An 18,343-nucleotide genomic window follows, 5' to 3' on the forward strand; every position below is an offset into this window, starting at 1 on the left:
AGTGTGCGACTTTCCCCTACCTAACATGCCAACTGTTGGTGTTTTATCAACCGGACTAGTGAATTTATATGATTGTCGTGCTGCTCTAGGAAGATGATGGTAGCATCCAAAAGATACAAGGATTTATACTAGTTTAGGCTAAAGCCCTATGTCTAGTCTCAAAGATGATCAAGTGCATTTTCCTTGCTTGAATGCTTTGAAGTTCTTACAATGGGAGGTGCAAGAATGGTGGAAGAGATAGGAGTGCTAGAGCTAGAAGATGAACTGCTTGAATGAGAGCTTTGAGAGTCCAAAAATGGTGAAGATGATGAAGAGATGTCTGGAAGGGTGCCTTGGCGGCCCTAGGTGTCGTGAGCCTGAGGGAGGGAACCTAGCTAACTTGGCTTACAAGCTACAACATTTTATGGAGCACGTCTGGATGTGGTTGTCACCATGGTCTTGTGCCCACGTCATGGCATGGTGTGATGTGGTACTATAGTGCCATTCATGGCAGCACTATGGGCACGTTGTGTTTTGCTAGCTGTCCTACGCAATGTGGTCTTCGTCGTGGCCTTCGTCATCGCTTTCTAATCTCCTAGGGGCATCGTACAGGAGTTAGTAGCCACCTCTAGGTCGTTGGTCGTCTTGTTAGCTTGTGGAGTTGGTGGCCCCGGGCTCTGGGGTCATGGCCCCAGTTGGCTTGGATGGCCTCTAAGTCAAGGTCACCATCATGAATCCCATCCTATAGTGGGTGGAGTCGTACATTCGGGCTGTATTTGTATGGTGGGTCACCGTATTGGCCGTCACCGCTTGGCAGTGATGTCTTATCTCTGCTGCATGGTGTAGGGACGGCGTCTGACCGTATCGAGGTGACCGTTGTCCCCCCAGTCCTTGCAGGGTCAGTGCGGTGGAGCAGGCATGCTTAGCTAGACTCGATCTCTCCCTGTTCCTCCCTAGGGCCAGGATGGTGGAGTGGTCGTGAGCCCTCGTGCGGTGTGCACTTGAGGCAGATGGATCCATGGAGGGGTCATGGCGACCCCCGGCCTTAGTGTTTGGCCGGGTCCACTTAACTTAGCTAGGTCTCAATCATTTGGGCTTATACTAGCTAGTGTACTGTGGGCCCCCGAGCAGCTATCTAATCGGTGCCTTGAGATACCCAGTGTAACAACCCAAGTTTTCCAATAACCCAAAAATCTTAACTTAAATATTCTTCTAACAAAACCCATGTATGGTGAGTGTGCATACTAGGAAACCACCCATGTAGTTGCACAAGTAGAACCAAGTTAGCATGGTTGAGGATTTTGCATTTAATTCAACTTGTGAGTTGCTCCTTCATTATTTTATGTGATGTAATAAAATCAATCCAACCTTTATAAATAAATTGTGTGTGTGAGTTGTCAATCCTTGGCTTGGACTCCAGGACCCTAGACGGCCTCTGGTAGACCCCACTAGGATGTATATATGTTGGCAACACATATATACATGCATAGGTGTAGTGTGGAAATAGAAATAGAAATAGAAATATAAATAGAAAAGGAATTGGAAAAGGATGAAAATAGAAAAGGGGAAAGAAGTCTAGCTACAGAAGTCCTGCGTGCTCGTGCCCTCGCCCCTGCATGCGCCCACCAGCCTGCTTCGGTCGCGTGGCCAGGCACCACATCCACGCCCGCGCCCTCGCCTGCGCAAGGCCGAGCCAGCCTAGCCAGCAGCCCACGTCGCACCTGCCCGTGTCATGATGAATCGCACCCACCTTCACACGCTGCCACCACTAGGTGGACCCTACCTATCATCCCCTAACCCCCACTCCTTTCTCTGATTTAGGCAAAGCAGAGCAGAGCAGAGCACCATGCCCACCGCTCACCGCGCCAGCCGTCCGTGCCCCTAGCCCTCGCCCATACGCGCGTGGATGCACGCCACATCACCAATCCACACCACACCACCTGCCCCATCTTGTGCCACGATGAGGTGATGTCATCGCCATGGACCGCACCTCTCTTATGCCCCATGCACCACCATACCTATGCCCTTGACCGGTCACCGCCTCAAATTGGAGGCACCAACCACCCCCACACTCCCAACGAACTATAGAACCCTAGCCGGGAGCTCCCGATCACCCTACATGCGTCCCCTTTGCCTTCCCACCGTCCGTCACCGCTATGGTTGAGCTCGGGGTATAAAATCCCCTCTCTGGTGCCCTAGCTCCTCTTCCAACCATCCCGCCGCCACTAGCTGTTTCACTAGCCATGCCAAGCCAGAGAAGGGAGGAGGAAGGGGGGAGCAGCGCCGCCCACCGAAGTGGATCACCGCCATAGAGACGCTATCGGAGCAGGAGATGCCACCCGATCGGCTACATCGGCGCATCTGCTCAGCACGGCACTGCACCGCCTCATCATGGCTTCGCCTTGCCACTGCACCACCACCCTAACTACACCACCACCATGGTGAGCCCCTATCAAACCCCTCTACTTGGTATCATCATCATGCCATGGCCGCCAAGCCTCGAGCTTCCACCTGAGGAGCTCAAGGCAGTGCCTTGGGACCATCGCACACACACACGCACCCATGCGTACATGCACAAGCCAAGGCATGGCCTTGCCAAACTCTTGGAGCTCAGGAACGCCAGTGTCCTCACCGCACACATGCACACGCTCGCCATGGCTAGAGCACGACCATGGTAAGAGCCGTTCTGGCCTCGCCCCACGGGTAGAGGAAGCGTGACCACCTCGCTGAGCTTTGCCCCACCGAGAGACGTACCCTACGCTAGATGGTTTAAGGTAGAGGACCCTGGGGACTATTGGCCATGCCCGCCTCACCGTGCTACCATGTCCCCTTGCCGCCACCATGCCATGACCATTCCAGTCGATGCTGGCCTCCCCGCTCATCGAGAAGGGGCCGATGATGTCTGTTGTGACCACGCGCACCTAGCTGCCTAACTGGTTGAACCCCTAACAAGCCCTAGCCCCCTGAGCTACCATCACTGGCCGCTCGCCAGAGCTTCACCGCATGCCTTGCCGCTGTATGGACTCTATCGTGCCTCGCGGTCGCCGCTGACCAGTTCTTTGGCTTGTTTGTGTCTCTAATTGAAGGGAAAGAGCCACCTTTGTCTCTATGGGGACACGCAGCCGCTTCGTCGTGACCCACCATCACCAGGGCCGACATCGCCTAAACCCCACAGCCGCACCCTTTTGGCCTAGCTGCGTCCACCAGAGCTCTAGGAAGTCATAGGAGTCTTGCTAAGCCTTGTTGGGTGCTTAGCCACACATTTCCATCACCACCGTGCCACCGCGCCCATCGCATCGCCATGGCCGGCCTCACCCGAGCCCTATCGCCTCGCCTTGATGCCTTCGCCGTGTTCGCTAGAGCACCTGGAAGCTGTAGAAGCCCCACTTGGGCTGTGCCAATGACTCTGGCGCCCTCGCCATTGATCTGCGTTGCCGCTGTCCACCGCAGTGCCAACGCCGGGTGCCAGAGCCACCAAGGCACCACCTTGGCCCACCGGTGAACTCGCCGTGAGCCCACGAAGCCATAGAGCCTCCTAGCACCCCCGACCGAGCCACCCTAGCGTGAGAACATGTGAGCTCACCGCCAGCGAGGAGTGCCACCGTAGGAGGAGGAAGAGCCATTGTGCCCTTCACCTGGACCTGCCTACGCCCGACGCACAGTGAACCAGAGAGGGAGGAGAGAGAGATCGACGTGGTCCACCGCGTACCATGCCTACGGTCCATAGACCCGCACGGCGCTATCAACCGTGGACCAGCCCCATGGACTCAAGCCTAGTAATAGCCCGTCTATGCCACATGGCCGCCTATCAGTGTGACACATGTCTAGGCCCAGCCTGGCCCAGACCGGCCCATGACCTAGCCCATTAGGCCCAGTCAAGCCTAGTCAACATTGACCGATGACCAGTCAACGTTGACTATTGACCTGACCCCACCTATGTCACTGTTGACCGTAGGTCCCACCTGCTAGTGACCGTATTTCTTGCATCCAATCACGTGATGACATGTGTCCTTCACTGTTCAAAATTCTTATTTTCCTTTTTCAGAAAATAATTTAAACGAAGAAAATTCATACGACCTCAGAAAAATATGAAACCAGTGCCCAATTTTTTTTTAAAACGAGCTCTATGTCATAGGCTTATGTTTGAGTGCATTTGGATCTTTTGGATTTATGTTGCTTCTTTGTGATCATCTATAGGAGTCGCTTATCGTGGCTATATGTCTCATTTGATAGACCCAAAGGAGCCACAGACTGAGGAACACAACCCCGACTACACTGAGGAGCTTGGAGACGACCTGCCAGGTGCCATGTCCCTCCCAACCTCATAGAATCCTATTAGACATGCTACCATGTAGATGCTAGTGCTTTACTTTTATGCAAATGATTTGTGATAGGTTGCATGGTAGAATTGCTTATGAGTCATTACCTTATCGCAACCTATACCCCTGCACACCTGCTGTTAGGTTAGACACTTGCTTACTTACTTGCTACTGCTTCTACTACGCATTATATGTGTGATGTGATGCTTGGTGGGGGTTGTTTGTGAGTGGTTAAGGCACTAGGTGTCGATAATGTGGTAACAACCGAGGAGATCTTGGCGTGCGTCTTGGGTGTGTGGTGAGGGTTGAGTCGATCAGACCGGATCTTACGACGAGTTGTTGGACGAGTCTTGCCAGGGGGGTGCAACCTATGCATTTTTACGAGTGGTACCTGTGGTGGGTGCATGTGAGATGAGGAGATCCCAGAGTGGAGTGTCTTTGTGAGATTAAGCCCCGAGATGCAGGTGCCGTCAAGGCATGGCATGTCGGTTATCCCCTTTGAGAAGATATCTTGTCCGGTCCCCCTAAGGACTGGTATGTTGAGAGAACCAGATCATAGGACCCTACGTGCACGCCACTCGTCCCTGAATGGGCGGAGAACAGATGTTGACTAGCTAGGACGGTGCCACTACTACTAGGTTGGAAGTGGATAGTGTAGGGAGGTACGGGCGTTTGGCCCACACCCTCCTAAGATAGCGTAGTGACCTCTGGGGCCCGGTACTACGTCTCATAGTCTTAGCATTTTGGTGGACTCTGGGGTGGCCCAAGGCTGAGTGGTAGGGTGGCATCGCACCGGTTGGAATGTGGCCCAGTATCAGCCTAGGCGGGGCACTGTTGATGATGGTGATCTTGTGGTTCCAGGTGTACACGCTCTGCAGAGTTGATCGATCTATACGTATAGTCGCGTCCTTAGATATGGACATTCCTATGACCTGCGCTTCCCTTGATTAGTGAGTTGAGTCCTTTCTTCTCTCCCCCTGGGTTCTTGTGTTGGTTTCCGGCTTTGGCCAATGAGGCAAGGTACGAGCGGGAGTCGTCCTTGTCGCCTAGAGAGTGTGAGAGTGGTGAGATGTGTGTGATGGGATGGGAGAACGTGTGGATGAGATGGGTTAAAACTTGATGAATTATTATTAAAACTTGACATACTCGCATAGAAAACCACTGCCACAAATAGGTCTTTTGCTCTACCCTTGCATTCCACTACCACAAAGCAAACTCAAAGCATAGGCTGGGAGCCAGTGACCAGTAGAAATCGTACTAATAATTGTTTGACAGGTTCTGAGCCCGAGTACGACTACTAGGGAGACGATTGGGAGGATTAGAGGTCTTGTTCCTACGCTCAAGTTTGGTTGAGAAGATGGAGTGATGTTTTGGTTGTTGTTGCTCTAAGTGATTCCGCCAAGTGGCGATGTAATAATGAGTAAACCTTGTTATTTGTACTCTCTTGAGACAGGTATTCGATGTATGACTATGATATCGACTGTTATTTGATAATGTGATGGGACGATCACCTGGGACTATCACGTTATACTTCGAATCTGTGGATTTTCCTTCGAGAAAATCGGGATCGTTTCACCCGGGGTATCATAACCCCGACAAGTTGTGAATATTGATCTATAGGTAGAAAGAGTTTTTTTGCTTGTTAAACAAAAATGGTTCATTCAAGTAATTTTCATGTATAGACACCTTATCAACATAGCCATAAAGTTTTTCTAGAAAGTTTAGCGTCTAAAGATATCACATAAATTTTTTTTTTGTTCCTAAAGAGGGGGTTGTTCTAACAAAAGATAATTTCTCCGGAAAAAAACCAGAATGGCAGGAAACCATGTATGTTCTGTTGCACGATAAAGCAACCCAACACCTCTTCTCCAAATGAATTTGCGCTAAATTCCTCTGGCAGGGTGTATACTTGGTTTTAGGCTTACAACCTCTGAGAGATGTTCATGACCTTTTTCCATAAGTAAGTGGTACAAATAGAGGATCCAATCCGAATAACACTTTATTTTTATACGAGGCTCAACCATTTGTTGGACAATATGATTTACAAGGTGAACAATTGCCGGCCCAAAATCGTTTTGCATGTTATGTTCAGAGGAGCACATTTCTTACGTCAATGGGCATAATTGTAGCATGTTAAATCCAACAAAAAGCTCATCATTTAAGATTTTCAATTCCTAAAGGCGGTTAGTGCAATTCTTGTCTTCCTTTGGATGAACGAATAATGCTAGAATTAAGTTTACCATTTATATGGTAGTAAATTGCTTGATTCTCTTGTTTATAATAGATGAAGCCAGGTTTATTTTCTCTATCTAAAAAAATATATACTAGGCTACCATGGGTTGCTTCTCATGTAAGAAATGGGCAGCTCTTTCCAGCCATACGAACATATGAGCAGAGATCCACCACCTCTGATCTTACCACAGACAAATGCATCATGCCTCTACTATGTAATCCCTGTGTCAAAAAATATGCTCCCTCCGTCCCAGAATATCTGTCGTTCTCGCTTTCCGAGAAACAACTTTAACAAAATATATATTAAAAAATATTATTATTTATGGTACATAATTAACATCATTGGAAAGATCTTTGAATCTAGTTTTTTAACAAATTTATTTGGAGACACAAATGTTGCACATATTTTGTACAAATTGAGTCAAAGTCGTGGCACGGACACCGAAAACGACAGATAAATTGGGACGGAGGGAGTATAAATCTTACTTTCTATGAAGTTAACTATTTTTTAAATTTAATTAATATATATTTATAAGAATAATAATATTTATGATGCATAGTTATTACCATTAGATTAAAACTAGAATATATTTTATAATAAAACTATTTGGAGATTGATCGGGCCATCAAAAAAGAGAGTTACATTCTTTTTGGGACAGAGGGAATAGTCCACCTTTTTATATTTTTGGCCACTAACATATGTTAATGTATATAGTTTTGTCGCATCAAAATACCTAGGATTTTTTTTGTACTACTTCATCAATATGAAAAAAGAAGACTTGAACAAAAATGTTCTAGAAAAGAATGCTAACTCTAGCTTAGGTTTTAGGATTACCTTATGGGGCCCTTAAATCTAGGTATGAATATGGATGTATGATGGTAATAAAGTATAGAGTTTGTAAATGCAGTCATTTATTTGTCTTGGTCAAACTATACATGAGAAATAAAAGCAAAATCTGCACTTTATTAAAATAGCGCAGTTGTCTATATAGACGGCTGCGTTCTTAAGAAATACGTGCTTAGGCACAGTCATGATTTTTTTAATTGGTAATCAGTCCGCGCTCTCAAAATGTGAGAAACTGGTAATTTTATTACGTGGGATGGAGAGAGTATAGGTTGGAGTGTCGAAAGCTTTGAGATTGGCGGCATTTCAGGCTGAGGCCCCGTTTAGATTCAAAAAAATTTGGGTTTTGAGTACTGTAGCACTTTCGTTTGTATTTGGTGATTAGTGTCTAATTATGGACTAATTAGGTTCGAAAGTTTCGTCTCGCGATTTCTCACCTAACTATGCAATTAGTTTTTTTTTCGTCTACATTTAATACTCCATGTATGTGCCGCAAAATTCGATGTGACGGTTACTGCGTAAAAATTTTTGGGTTTTTGAGGGAAATAAACGGGGCCTGAGGCAAAATTATTCCTGACCGATGTCACGTGTGTAAGCGGTGTAAAGTTCATGTCATAATGATCGACAGCCTATCCATGGCTACCTCACATGTCTTTACTGTATAGGATTCTGACAAATTAACCACCCTCGAGTATCGAATGTGAAAGCGTCAACGAATTATTTAAACTTTGACTAAGTTTATTACAAAAAAACATTATGATTGACTGTCTATAAATCTGATCAAACTTAATACCTTTGATTCAGTACCGTGGTAGAATTGTATTGAAGATGGAGATCAAACTGTCAGTGTCATGCTGCCGCAAAACAGTAATTTTTTTCACCCGTTTTGCTTTCAGTGATATGAACCATGTGACAATTAATGGATCGATCTTCTGCTTTTGTATAGCACTGTGTAAGTAATTACACTTGCTTCGACTTTCTCGCTCGCTACATTTAATGGTTTAAATAAAGACCCTGTTCGCTTGAGCGGAATAATATTTTTCTCTCGTAGTATTTCAGCATAAGCGAACAAAGTGAAAGTTATTACCTCCAGTAAAAAGAATCAATAAACGCCTCGCAGACGAGTAAGTCTACACTGCCAGGTTGATCGTGACAGCGAACGACAACGCCAGCGCGTCATCTCCGACGATGACCGTGCTGACGCCCGACGGCACGACGGTGTACGCCGTCTCCTCGACGATCGCGAACGTCCTGCACACGTTGAGGGCGAAGGGCACGTCGACGACCGCGCCCGCGGGCACGAACACCCTCCGGAACGCCACCAGCTGCTTCAGCGGCGCGTCGCCCACCTCGGGAGGCGGCGCGGTGTACACCGGCACCACGTGGTCGCCGCCGACACCGCCCGTGTTCGCCACCGTGAGGCTGAAGCTCACCACCTCGTTGCACCTGTGGCTGGCGGCGTTGAGGGCCGGGCAGGCTGGCGACGGCGACGGCGCAGCGCCCGACTTGTAGGTGAGCATCTTGCAGTGCTCCCAGGCGCCGATCGGGATGGTGACCGTGGCGCCGGTGATGCCGGACGCGTAGGTGAAGGTGGTGTAGCTGAGGCCGTGGCCGAACGGGTAGAGCACGGCCGGCCCGCCGTAGAACTTGTAGGTCCGGCCGGGGTAGCCGTGCGCGGCGTCGGGACGCAGCGCCATGGACGTCATGGGGATCTGGTTCACGTACTCGTTCTTGAACCATGTCAGCGGCAGCCGTCCTCCTGTTTGTTTGAGAAACATTATGATGCGGATGCAGTAAAAAGATCGCTCATTTCCAAGATCTGATGAAGATACATACCTGGATTGTATTTTCCGAAGAGGACGTCGGCGATGGCCGTGCCGCCTTCCTCGCCGGGGTACCCAGCCCAGACAATGGCGCCGATCTTGGTGTTGTTGTGCGCAAAGGAGACGTCCACGCCGCCGGCGGACATGATCACCAGGACGATCGGCGTGGGAGAGGCCTCGGCGACGGCATTGATCCAGCTGGTCTGGTTCCACGGCAGCAGGAGATCCTCCCTGTCGTTGCTCTCCCTCTCCACGCTCATGTTCAGGCCGGCGATGACGATGGTCGCGTCGGCGATCTTTGCCGTCCTGGATGCTCTACCCATCCCTTCCGCCGTGTTGCACGCCCCACTGTCGCAGGCGTGCACGTGCGTGGCATTCACCATCTTCCTGATAGCGTTGTATGGCGTCACAATTCTGCATGGCTTGCCTGTGTCGCCGTTCCAGGAAGTACAGTAAAAACCAAAAACCTTAGACCACAGTAACAACAGCAGTACAGTGCATAGCTAGATTTACCTCGGTAGTCTCCCAGCATGACATCCGTGGCATTGATGTGCTCCAACAGGCCAACCAACGACACTGAATTAATCTTTCTGGGGTCCAATGGGAGGCGGCGGGCATCGTTCTTGAGGAGGACCATCCCCTGCCTCGCGGCGTCGGCAGCCAGCTCCTTGTGGTCCTTGGTGCAGACGTTGGTGGCGCCGAGGGACTCGAACTCCGGCATGCCGTCGAAGAAGCCGAGCCGCATCAGGGTGGTGTAGACGTTGCTGAGCGCGTTGTCGACGTCGGCCTCCTTGACCTTCCCCCGCCGGACGGCGTCGACGCCGTAGGTGGTGAAGAAGTCCCGGGCGCCCTCCCAGAACATGCCGCAGTCGAGGTCGAGCCCGGCCTTCATGGCCGCGGCGGTGGCCTCGACGCCGGTGTAGTTGAGCCACTTGGCGTCCCGGACCATGACGCGGACCGAGTCGCAGTCGGAGACGATGTACCCGTGGAGCTGCCACTGGCCCCGGACGGTCTCCGACAGCAGCCGCGCGTCGGCGCAGGCGGGGATGCCGTTGATGCGGTTGTAGGAGCACATGACGCAGCTGGCGTCGCCGTCCCGGATGCACATCTCGAAGGGGCGCTCGAAGGTCTCGACCATGTCGCGCTCCTCCACCTGCGCGTCGAACATGAGGCGATCGGCCTTGAACCACGCGTCCACGTCGTAGGCGGCGAAGTGCTTGCAGCAGCTGGACACCTTGATGGGCCGCGAGAACGGGTCGGAATAGGGGCGGTCGACGACGACGTCCTGCATCCCGCGGACGAAGTTGACGGCGTAGCGGCCGACGACGAAGGGGTCCTCGCCGGGGGTCTCGCTGGCGCGCCCCCACCGCGGGTCGCGCACCACGTTGATGTTGGGGCTCCAGTAGGTGAGCTCGGCGTGGCCCAGGTTGTACATGGCCCTGATCTCCGTGGACACCACGCCGCCGATGGCGCGCCACAGCGACTCGTTGAACGCCGCGGCGCTGTTGATGACGAGCGGGAAGCTGGTGGCGCCGGGCACCACGTCGCCGAACCACGTGCCGCCCGGGCCGACGTCGGACACGCCGTGGAGGGCCTCCCCCCACCACTTGTACGGCGGCAGGCCCACGCGGGGCGCGCCCTCCGCCTGGTCCCCGAGGTTGCGCACCTTCTCCTCCAGCACGAGGCGGCCCACGAGGTCGCGCACCCGCTCGGCGTACGGCAGCGACGCGTCGCAGTACCGGAAGCGCGACATGTCCAGGCCCAGCGCCGCGAACCGTGCGGGGTCGCACACCTTGGTGTAGTTCTTCCCGTTGGTGCTGATGGGACCGAGACCGCCTGCGCCGCCGGGGCCAGCGGCCGCAGAGGAAGAGATGGCGGCAATGGCGCACAAGAGAGCGACCAAGATGGGGGGATACCGGGAGCGGGACGAGGAGGATGCCGATGCCATTGCGGCAAGAGGCATCCTCTGCCGGGGACTTGGGCTGCGGACGAAGCATGCACAGTGCGGTGGGGTATATGAAGAGGGGCCGCTGTGGTGCAGATTGCAGAATGGCGGGAACATGGGCGCGCAGGGAGCGTGGAAGATCAACAAAACAACATAATTGGACCAGCTGGAATCCTGGAAATTCAGTGCAGTTGTTTATAAAGATGATGAAGCGCATGCTGTGCTCGAGGATTATATGTTTGTTGTGTTCGATTTGCCAGGACAAGCAGCTGTGAACCGAACAAGAGAATTAAGGTGTTGACATTCGGCCAGAGATCTGATGGAGTTTTGTTGTTTTTTTCCCATTATACCGCCCAAGCTTAGTCACGTTCTTGGGTGTTTGCCATGGTTAATGCTTCGCTTTAGCAACCAAAATGGAGGGAACACCCCTTATTTAAACGGTCGCTTATACATGGTATTGAAACCTACCATGTCAGAGTGACGACTAGCGAACGGGTATTCAGTAGTGCAACGAAGCATAACCAAGTCTTTGTGACTTAGGTGCTCCAACGTGGATTAGGGAGTTGTGGCAACAACCTAAGACCATGGCAAAAAAAAAACAGTTATCTCTTTGCCTTACTCTTTCTTACTTGCTTTACTTTCATTGCTTGCAAGTTTCATTGAGTGCAACTAGGATTCATGTTAGTGTGTGCTTAGCTAGGTTTCATTTTAGCACTCTAAGGACCCTAATCTTAGTGTGATCTTAGCTAAGGACATGCTTAGCTTGTTGGCCCTAAGGACTCATCAGCTTGTTTTTTTTTAGAAGAACTTAAGAGCCAAGGTACTTGGGGCTTTAGATTTTGCATAGGCTATGCTTTGTCGCTTTAAATTTTAGAGCTCAATTCACCATCCTCTTAGAACAACAAATAGACTATGGTCGTACGGCTATCCGGGATTGGCTCCGCCACTTATTAAAAGAATAGTTATTATGTTATAAAATAAATCCAAAAAAATACGAGCACCCGAACGACTCACAGGTAGACAAGTGGATCTTGCCACATTCAACCTTTAGTGAAATAGAAGTTTATGTAATCCATTGTCATTCTCCTATACTTGTTCTCCGTCATGACTTCTCTATACACCTGACGAGCTACTATTGCCAAAAATAATTTACCAAACTATCTTGTGAATCTATTATTATCCTAGTATTATAGTATTAAAAGAATCCACCACATTCATTGAGAGGACCTAGAAATTATGAGATTAATTAATTAGATTCTATGATAATATAACGGCTTAAGATTAAACCAAAGAGTCCATGCCTAATACAATTAATAAATTAATAAATATTGAATAATAAACTTAGAAAAAATAGTAAAATGGTTTCCATACGAGCTAGAAAAATGACTAATTAAGAGTCCATGTAAAACACAATTATTAAAGACAAAATTTTAATAAAAACTATGGAAAAAATTAATAGCTCAATCTCTTAAAAATTGGGAAGAAATAATACCTAAATAAATAGTATAAATAAATTATAGCTATAAGTAGTTCAACTAAATGCAATATTGAAAATTAGAAAAAGCAATATTTTGGTTCTATATGTTGGAAAACACCTAAATAAAAAGTTAGTGTATTACTATAAGTAAATAAATTTAAAATAATATAATCTCTTTAACTTTGGGGTAAAAACTACCACATTAATTATATTGACCTATCAAAGATATAGGAAAAAATATATAGAATCCAATAATATAGAGCAAGTATGGAAAGAGATAGTAGTATAGAATTCAATAAAGATTCTAATTGGAGTTTACTATGGTAATAAAGAACAAGGAAAACAGATGGAATATATATGACAGGTATTACACACATCTACAAGAGATATCCAAGGTGTACTGATGTCTTCCTGGTGTCCACAAAAATCATTAGAGTACTTTCTTCCAATCCCAAAGTCATCTTTCCTCGTTGTGCTCTACATCTCGTCATCTCAATATGTTCTCTCACCGTAGCAATATGCTTAGCAAGTCACACTTTTCCTATATTCATGATCGAAAAGTTTTTGCATCATCATCGGTGTTAATAGAGGGGAAAACATCCAACTAGAACATATCGATTCCAATGATCATGGCTCAAATCTTATGGCTTTCATGGCGGTGACATAGTGGAGAAATGGGGTTTTAGCAGCCGAGATCATGATGGAATCATGGAAAAGCATATTGATTTTCATATCTTATATGCAATCTGTCCATCGACTTCTGGATGTGCATGCGAAGCAAGCTCATGAGCAGCGCAGTGGACATTGTTCAACTTTTTCTTTGCGATAAGCTAGTCACAAGTAGAAACGGACGTGGTCACAGCATGTCACTCAACAGGGCGGTAGAATTGCATAGACAATAGGCCTAAGATCATTAGCTCTCACTGGCGCTAGTGAGGGTTCTATAATTTGTTTGAAAGGCTTGAGGCATTGATGGAATTGGCACAGACCTTAGTGAAAGCCCTAGTTTGGTTTTGGATAATTGATGAAACCTAGTGTACTAACCCTTGTCATTAAGTGTTGTGATTGAGATAGGGTGGTACACACCAAATGATGGAGCAAGATGATGGTCATGGTGATGGTGGTGACCAAAAGAGATGATCAAGTGCTCCAACTTGGAAAAGAAGAAAGAGAAAAATAAAAACCAAGTGTTGATCAAGGCAAAGGTATCAAATAGATTTTTGTTTTGGCACTTAAGACACCGTAAAGGGTGTAAATGTGTTTAGGATAGATAGTCGTACTATGAATAGGAAAGAAATCATAGTTGATGCGGTTGTCAAGTGCCATTAGGTGATCTAACTAGATTGCATGTGCATTGGATCCTAATGAGCTAACACATCCTTGGGAATTAACTTAGATTGTTGCTAACTCACGTACACATGTGTTGGAATACTTGGAGTTGGAACATATGCACAAGGGTGGAGTGTTTGGAGTTGAAAAAGGAGAAGTTTCTAGTGACAAGACCCTGGCTTCAGGTTGACCTGACTCTGCTGTGGCGAGTCCGGTCCTAAACCCTAGCTCTCGGGTTGGACTGCAACAAGACCAAACTCTGCACAAGGGTGCATCCGGTCGCTGGCCGCAGCGTCTGGTCACTCGGTCCAGAGAAGGTGTGATCACGAGACTTTGATTCGACTCAGTGGGTGGAGGAGGACTGGACCCTATGTGGACACTATTCATAGAGTCCCATCATGATTTAGTAGCGCTCGGGAATCAATGGCGAAGGACCGGACTTAGCCATGGGTCTGGTCACTACTAATCTAACATGCCTGATCGTAGTCATTCTTAATTACAAGTCAAAGCATACACTGATTAGTGTAATTATACCTAGTAATCATTGCTAAGATCATCGTCATATCTACACATAATAGATATTACTTAAGAAGATTAAGAACAGAGCTCGCCCTTCCTTCGTAACCGAACCCTACATGCGCCTATATTCGAGGAGTGTACTACAAAGGACTCAATGGGAGTATCACATCCGCGATCTACCACATGACCCAGAATATAGGGTGTATCCACAGGTAAACAACGTATAAGCACCACGCTTACACAATGTCGACCACTCACCCATGGTACCTTAGAGTGAGCGCTATACAAACTTATGCATGAACATGATGATAATCTAACTATACTAAGCATATAATCAAAAGTAGACGATGAACATTGTAATGAAGAACATGAATAAGATAAATACTGATATTGTCATAACAATTGTAACTAGCATATAAAACTAATGGAGCTACAAAAGAGAGAGGGGTATATAGATTATATCGAACCATGCTCTTGACACGATCAGGAATCCAAGCGAAGCCTGCTTGCCTCCCTCTAGACCTAGCCTAACTAACTATACCCTAGAATATAGTGGAGCTCTGAGGATGATTAGGGTTTTTGTCTTCTCAAATGACTTAAGCCTTCAGGGGGGCAGGGGCTGATATATATAGGTCGGAGCGTCCAACGTGAGCCCTTAGATCAAACCGACTTAAAGGACGACGTAGATGCAATCTAGGAGGCGGTGGAGAACCGACATTGCGACGCGGAGGCTGACAGGTGGGCCTAGGGGCCAGGCGGCCTGCAGGTGGGGCTGGGCGGCCCACTTGGCAGCCTCTCGCCCTTCGCTTTGGTGTGGAGTCCTCTCGAGTTTTTTGGAACCTTCTGGTGTTCATTTCGCTATGGATAAGCGCAATTAAATATGACACGTAGATCCACCTTGATGGTTTTGTGGATAAACCCAGTAGAAAATACAGATTCACCAAAACTCGTGAAATTTGCTAGTTTAAACCCCTAAACCTTTGTTGGTGATTATATTTATACCCTTATGCATGTTATATTGATGGTTCATAATTGTTGTTAACTACCGTCAACACTTACCATCTGTGTGTAGCTTAGTTGGTAATCTAGTTGTAATTAGCTAGCTCACTAGTGTCAGAGTAGTGACATAGCATTTGTGTGTGCCTAGAGATAGTAAAGAACTAGAATTGTGGTATAGGTGGCTTGCAACCCTTGTAGAGCTAGAGCAAAATTGCATTTCGCCATTTAGGTTACTAACCCTTTGGTCCAGTGTATTTGTAGAGAATTTTTCACCTCCCCTCTAGCCATTTAGGATCTTTCAATGAGCAACATTATGATGCATATGTCAATCCTTAAGGAAAAAAGTTTGTGTGGACTATAAGAGAAGCCAGGAGATAATCCAAAACTTGAATTTATAAGAGGGTCAAGAAACTACAACATTTATGAAAAAAACTTGAACATTGGTTTTATTGAGGGATTAAGCTCATCAAGAGAAAACTGAAGGTCACCTTGATTGGGTCTTGGCAAAAAAATTTGGACCACGAGATAAGAGTGGAGAAAAAATAAAGATGGCAATATTTTAATCCAAGGAATTAGTATATGAAGGTCGTGCCCATAGATGTAGTGTTGATGTATGGAGAGAGAGAGGATGGTTACAATCAAACGAATAACAAAACTATTTAGAAAATATTTTCAAGTAAAAAAACAAAAATGCTACACTGAGAATAAGCTAGTTATGTGTGCTGTTTTCGATGGCCATCTTACTACACATGAGCTAATTTTTTATTCTCAAATGTAACGTACAGGACTTTTGCACCATGAGCTAATTTGCACCTGATGATCCATCTGCATGGAAAGTTTGCAAGTTTTTTCATGGCAATGATGGTTAGAGTCTATCACATTAAAGTCTCAATTTTTTTAATTATTGTGAGAATTTTTAGAATTATTTTTTTAACACGTCTAGTGAGAATTAACGTGAAAGATGTAATTTTTAGATCAAAGGCATTCACCTAGCTTTATTGAAAGCGTAACGAACGCCAATGATCCGAGAGTTGAGGTTACCTGTTTTACAGATTAGCACCAAAACACAGGAGTTTAACATCCCTCATCTTTTTCCCTTACTACTAACTGATCAACAAAGCGAAACTTCTATGTAACCAACATTCTATTCTACCAAAAAGGTAACGACGATTACAGCAAACGATTTAACAAAGCCATCAGTGAGCGTTTGCGGGTCTTCCAGATGGTCCACAGAGCATCTGCACATATGAATAAGATAACTTTTTGATTTTTTCCTCTACAATTGTCAACAAACTCTATAAGGAATTCTTCGCGATTGGTTGGTGATTGCGGCCATCCAAACGTATTTCTCAAGAACGACCACAAAAATACAGTAATAGGGCACTGAAATAGACAGCTTGTTCGCTTGTTGGTTTCAGCCAGAGCTTATCAAACAGCCAACAATGTTTTTCTCTCACAACAAACCAGCATCAGTCGGGCTTATCAGCCCAGAAACCAACCAACGAACAGGCCGAGAATGTGGTCAGTGGTTTCGATTTTGTCATGGGTGGCACACTCCTCCGGCACCGACCATTGCTTTTTCTTCAGCTGAGCAACAGATTGAATTATATTGTGCGCCGCCATCCAAATGAAGATCTTGACTTTCAAAGAAATGTTATACGATTCAATTTTCTTTATACCAATATATTCTCTCCGTTTTAAATTATAAGAGGTTTTGACTTTTCTAGATTCGTAGCTTTCGCTACGCACCTAAATATAAATTATGTCTAGATATTTAGTAAAAACTATGTATCTTGTACCAAAACGTTTTATACTCTAGAATGGAGGGAGTTAAATGCAATCTTCTTTCTCGTTCTCTGCAATGGTTGTCGTTGGATCAATGTAACCACACTTGCGGTGTGCACGCAAGGGTGACCCATCTCTGGTGGACTGTCGGTGAGCTGCCCTCGCCCTGGTGGCTGGTGCCACCCATCCATCAGCTATGCATCCTCTGCAACGCTATACCTAGCATAATGACTAATTAATCAAGGGGTGCGTACTCCCATCCATCAGCACATACTTCCTCCGTCCCAAAATTCGACTAGATTTATAGAAAATATTAACAACATTTGTATATCTAAATAAGTTATTACGAAGATAGATTCAATGATCTATCTAATGATACTAATTATATACTTTTAATATTAATATTTTTCTTCTATATATTTGATCAAAGTTAAAATTGATTGACTCCCCAGAAAGTGAGAACGATATTTATTTTTGGAACAGAGGGAGTAGGTCCTTGCAATGCAGGACAGTGGATCGATATTTTCTCCGGTGTGGGTGGGTGGGAGAACACAGCTGGGACGTACTACTGCTACGTTATGGGTTTTGTCATATATTTACTCCATTCCATATATATTGGGGTGGATGGGTGTAAAATTTCAATTAAGGGCCTTTTTGGCAGCGCTCCTGCGTGCTTCGGCTTTATCACTGTTCACGCGCTGTAGCCGGAGCCGCAAGAGCGAGACCAGCGAGCTCCGCCGGTTCCGTGAACGAGAGAGGGAAACGACTTCAATGAACAGTGCTGCTGCAGTGTAGGAGAGAGAAAACGGCTCTATAAACAGTGTCGGTGTCGGTGGAAGCCGGAGCTGCGGAAGCCGAAACAAACGGGCCCTAGATTGCACATTCATCCACTCCAACACACTATTGTCGTGATAGGGCATCTAAATCTAAAGAGAGTTCATCTTTGCGTTTCTTCCTGCCGACCCTTGCCTTTTGCTTGGGGTCCCCTGTGGAGAACCGAGCGTATTTCTGGCAAATCAGACGTGTGCGATATCAGATTTGCTGGACCTTTTGTCCAGGCTTATATCACACTCTTTACCCACACGGCCACGC

General features: G+C 47.0%; 1 protein-coding gene across 1 annotated transcript; it reads right to left on the reverse strand.

The window, feature by feature from the left end:
• Positions 1 to 8,239: 8,239 nt before the first annotated feature.
• On the reverse strand, positions 8,240 to 11,313 carry LOC136452029 (probable beta-D-xylosidase 2). The gene is made up of 3 exons (XM_066452693.1): positions 9,711 to 11,313; positions 9,211 to 9,624; positions 8,240 to 9,133 (listed from the first exon to the last, which is right to left on the reverse strand). Exons 1-3 carry the CDS (start codon positions 11,257 to 11,259, stop codon positions 8,505 to 8,507), a joined length of 2,592 nt encoding a protein of 863 aa, XP_066308790.1. The 5' UTR covers positions 11,260 to 11,313; the 3' UTR covers positions 8,240 to 8,504.
• Positions 11,314 to 18,343: the final 7,030 nt, after the last annotated feature.

This window comes from Miscanthus floridulus, chromosome 5, assembly GCF_019320115.1.
Source record: "Miscanthus floridulus cultivar M001 chromosome 5, ASM1932011v1, whole genome shotgun sequence".
Classification (NCBI taxonomy): Eukaryota; Viridiplantae; Streptophyta; class Magnoliopsida; order Poales; family Poaceae; genus Miscanthus; species Miscanthus floridulus.

Coding starts and splice junctions, on each gene's coding strand:
- LOC136452029 (XM_066452693.1), bottom strand. CDS start 11,259: ATGTTCCCGCCATTCTGCAATCTGCACCACAGCGGCCCCTCTTCATAT. Junction 9,625..9,710: donor CATGCTGGGAGACTACCGAG/GTAAATCTAGCT, acceptor ACGGCGACACAG/GCAAGCCATGCAGAATTGTG. Junction 9,134..9,210: donor CTTCGGAAAATACAATCCAG/GTATGTATCTTC, acceptor TCAAACAAACAG/GAGGACGGCTGCCGCTGACA.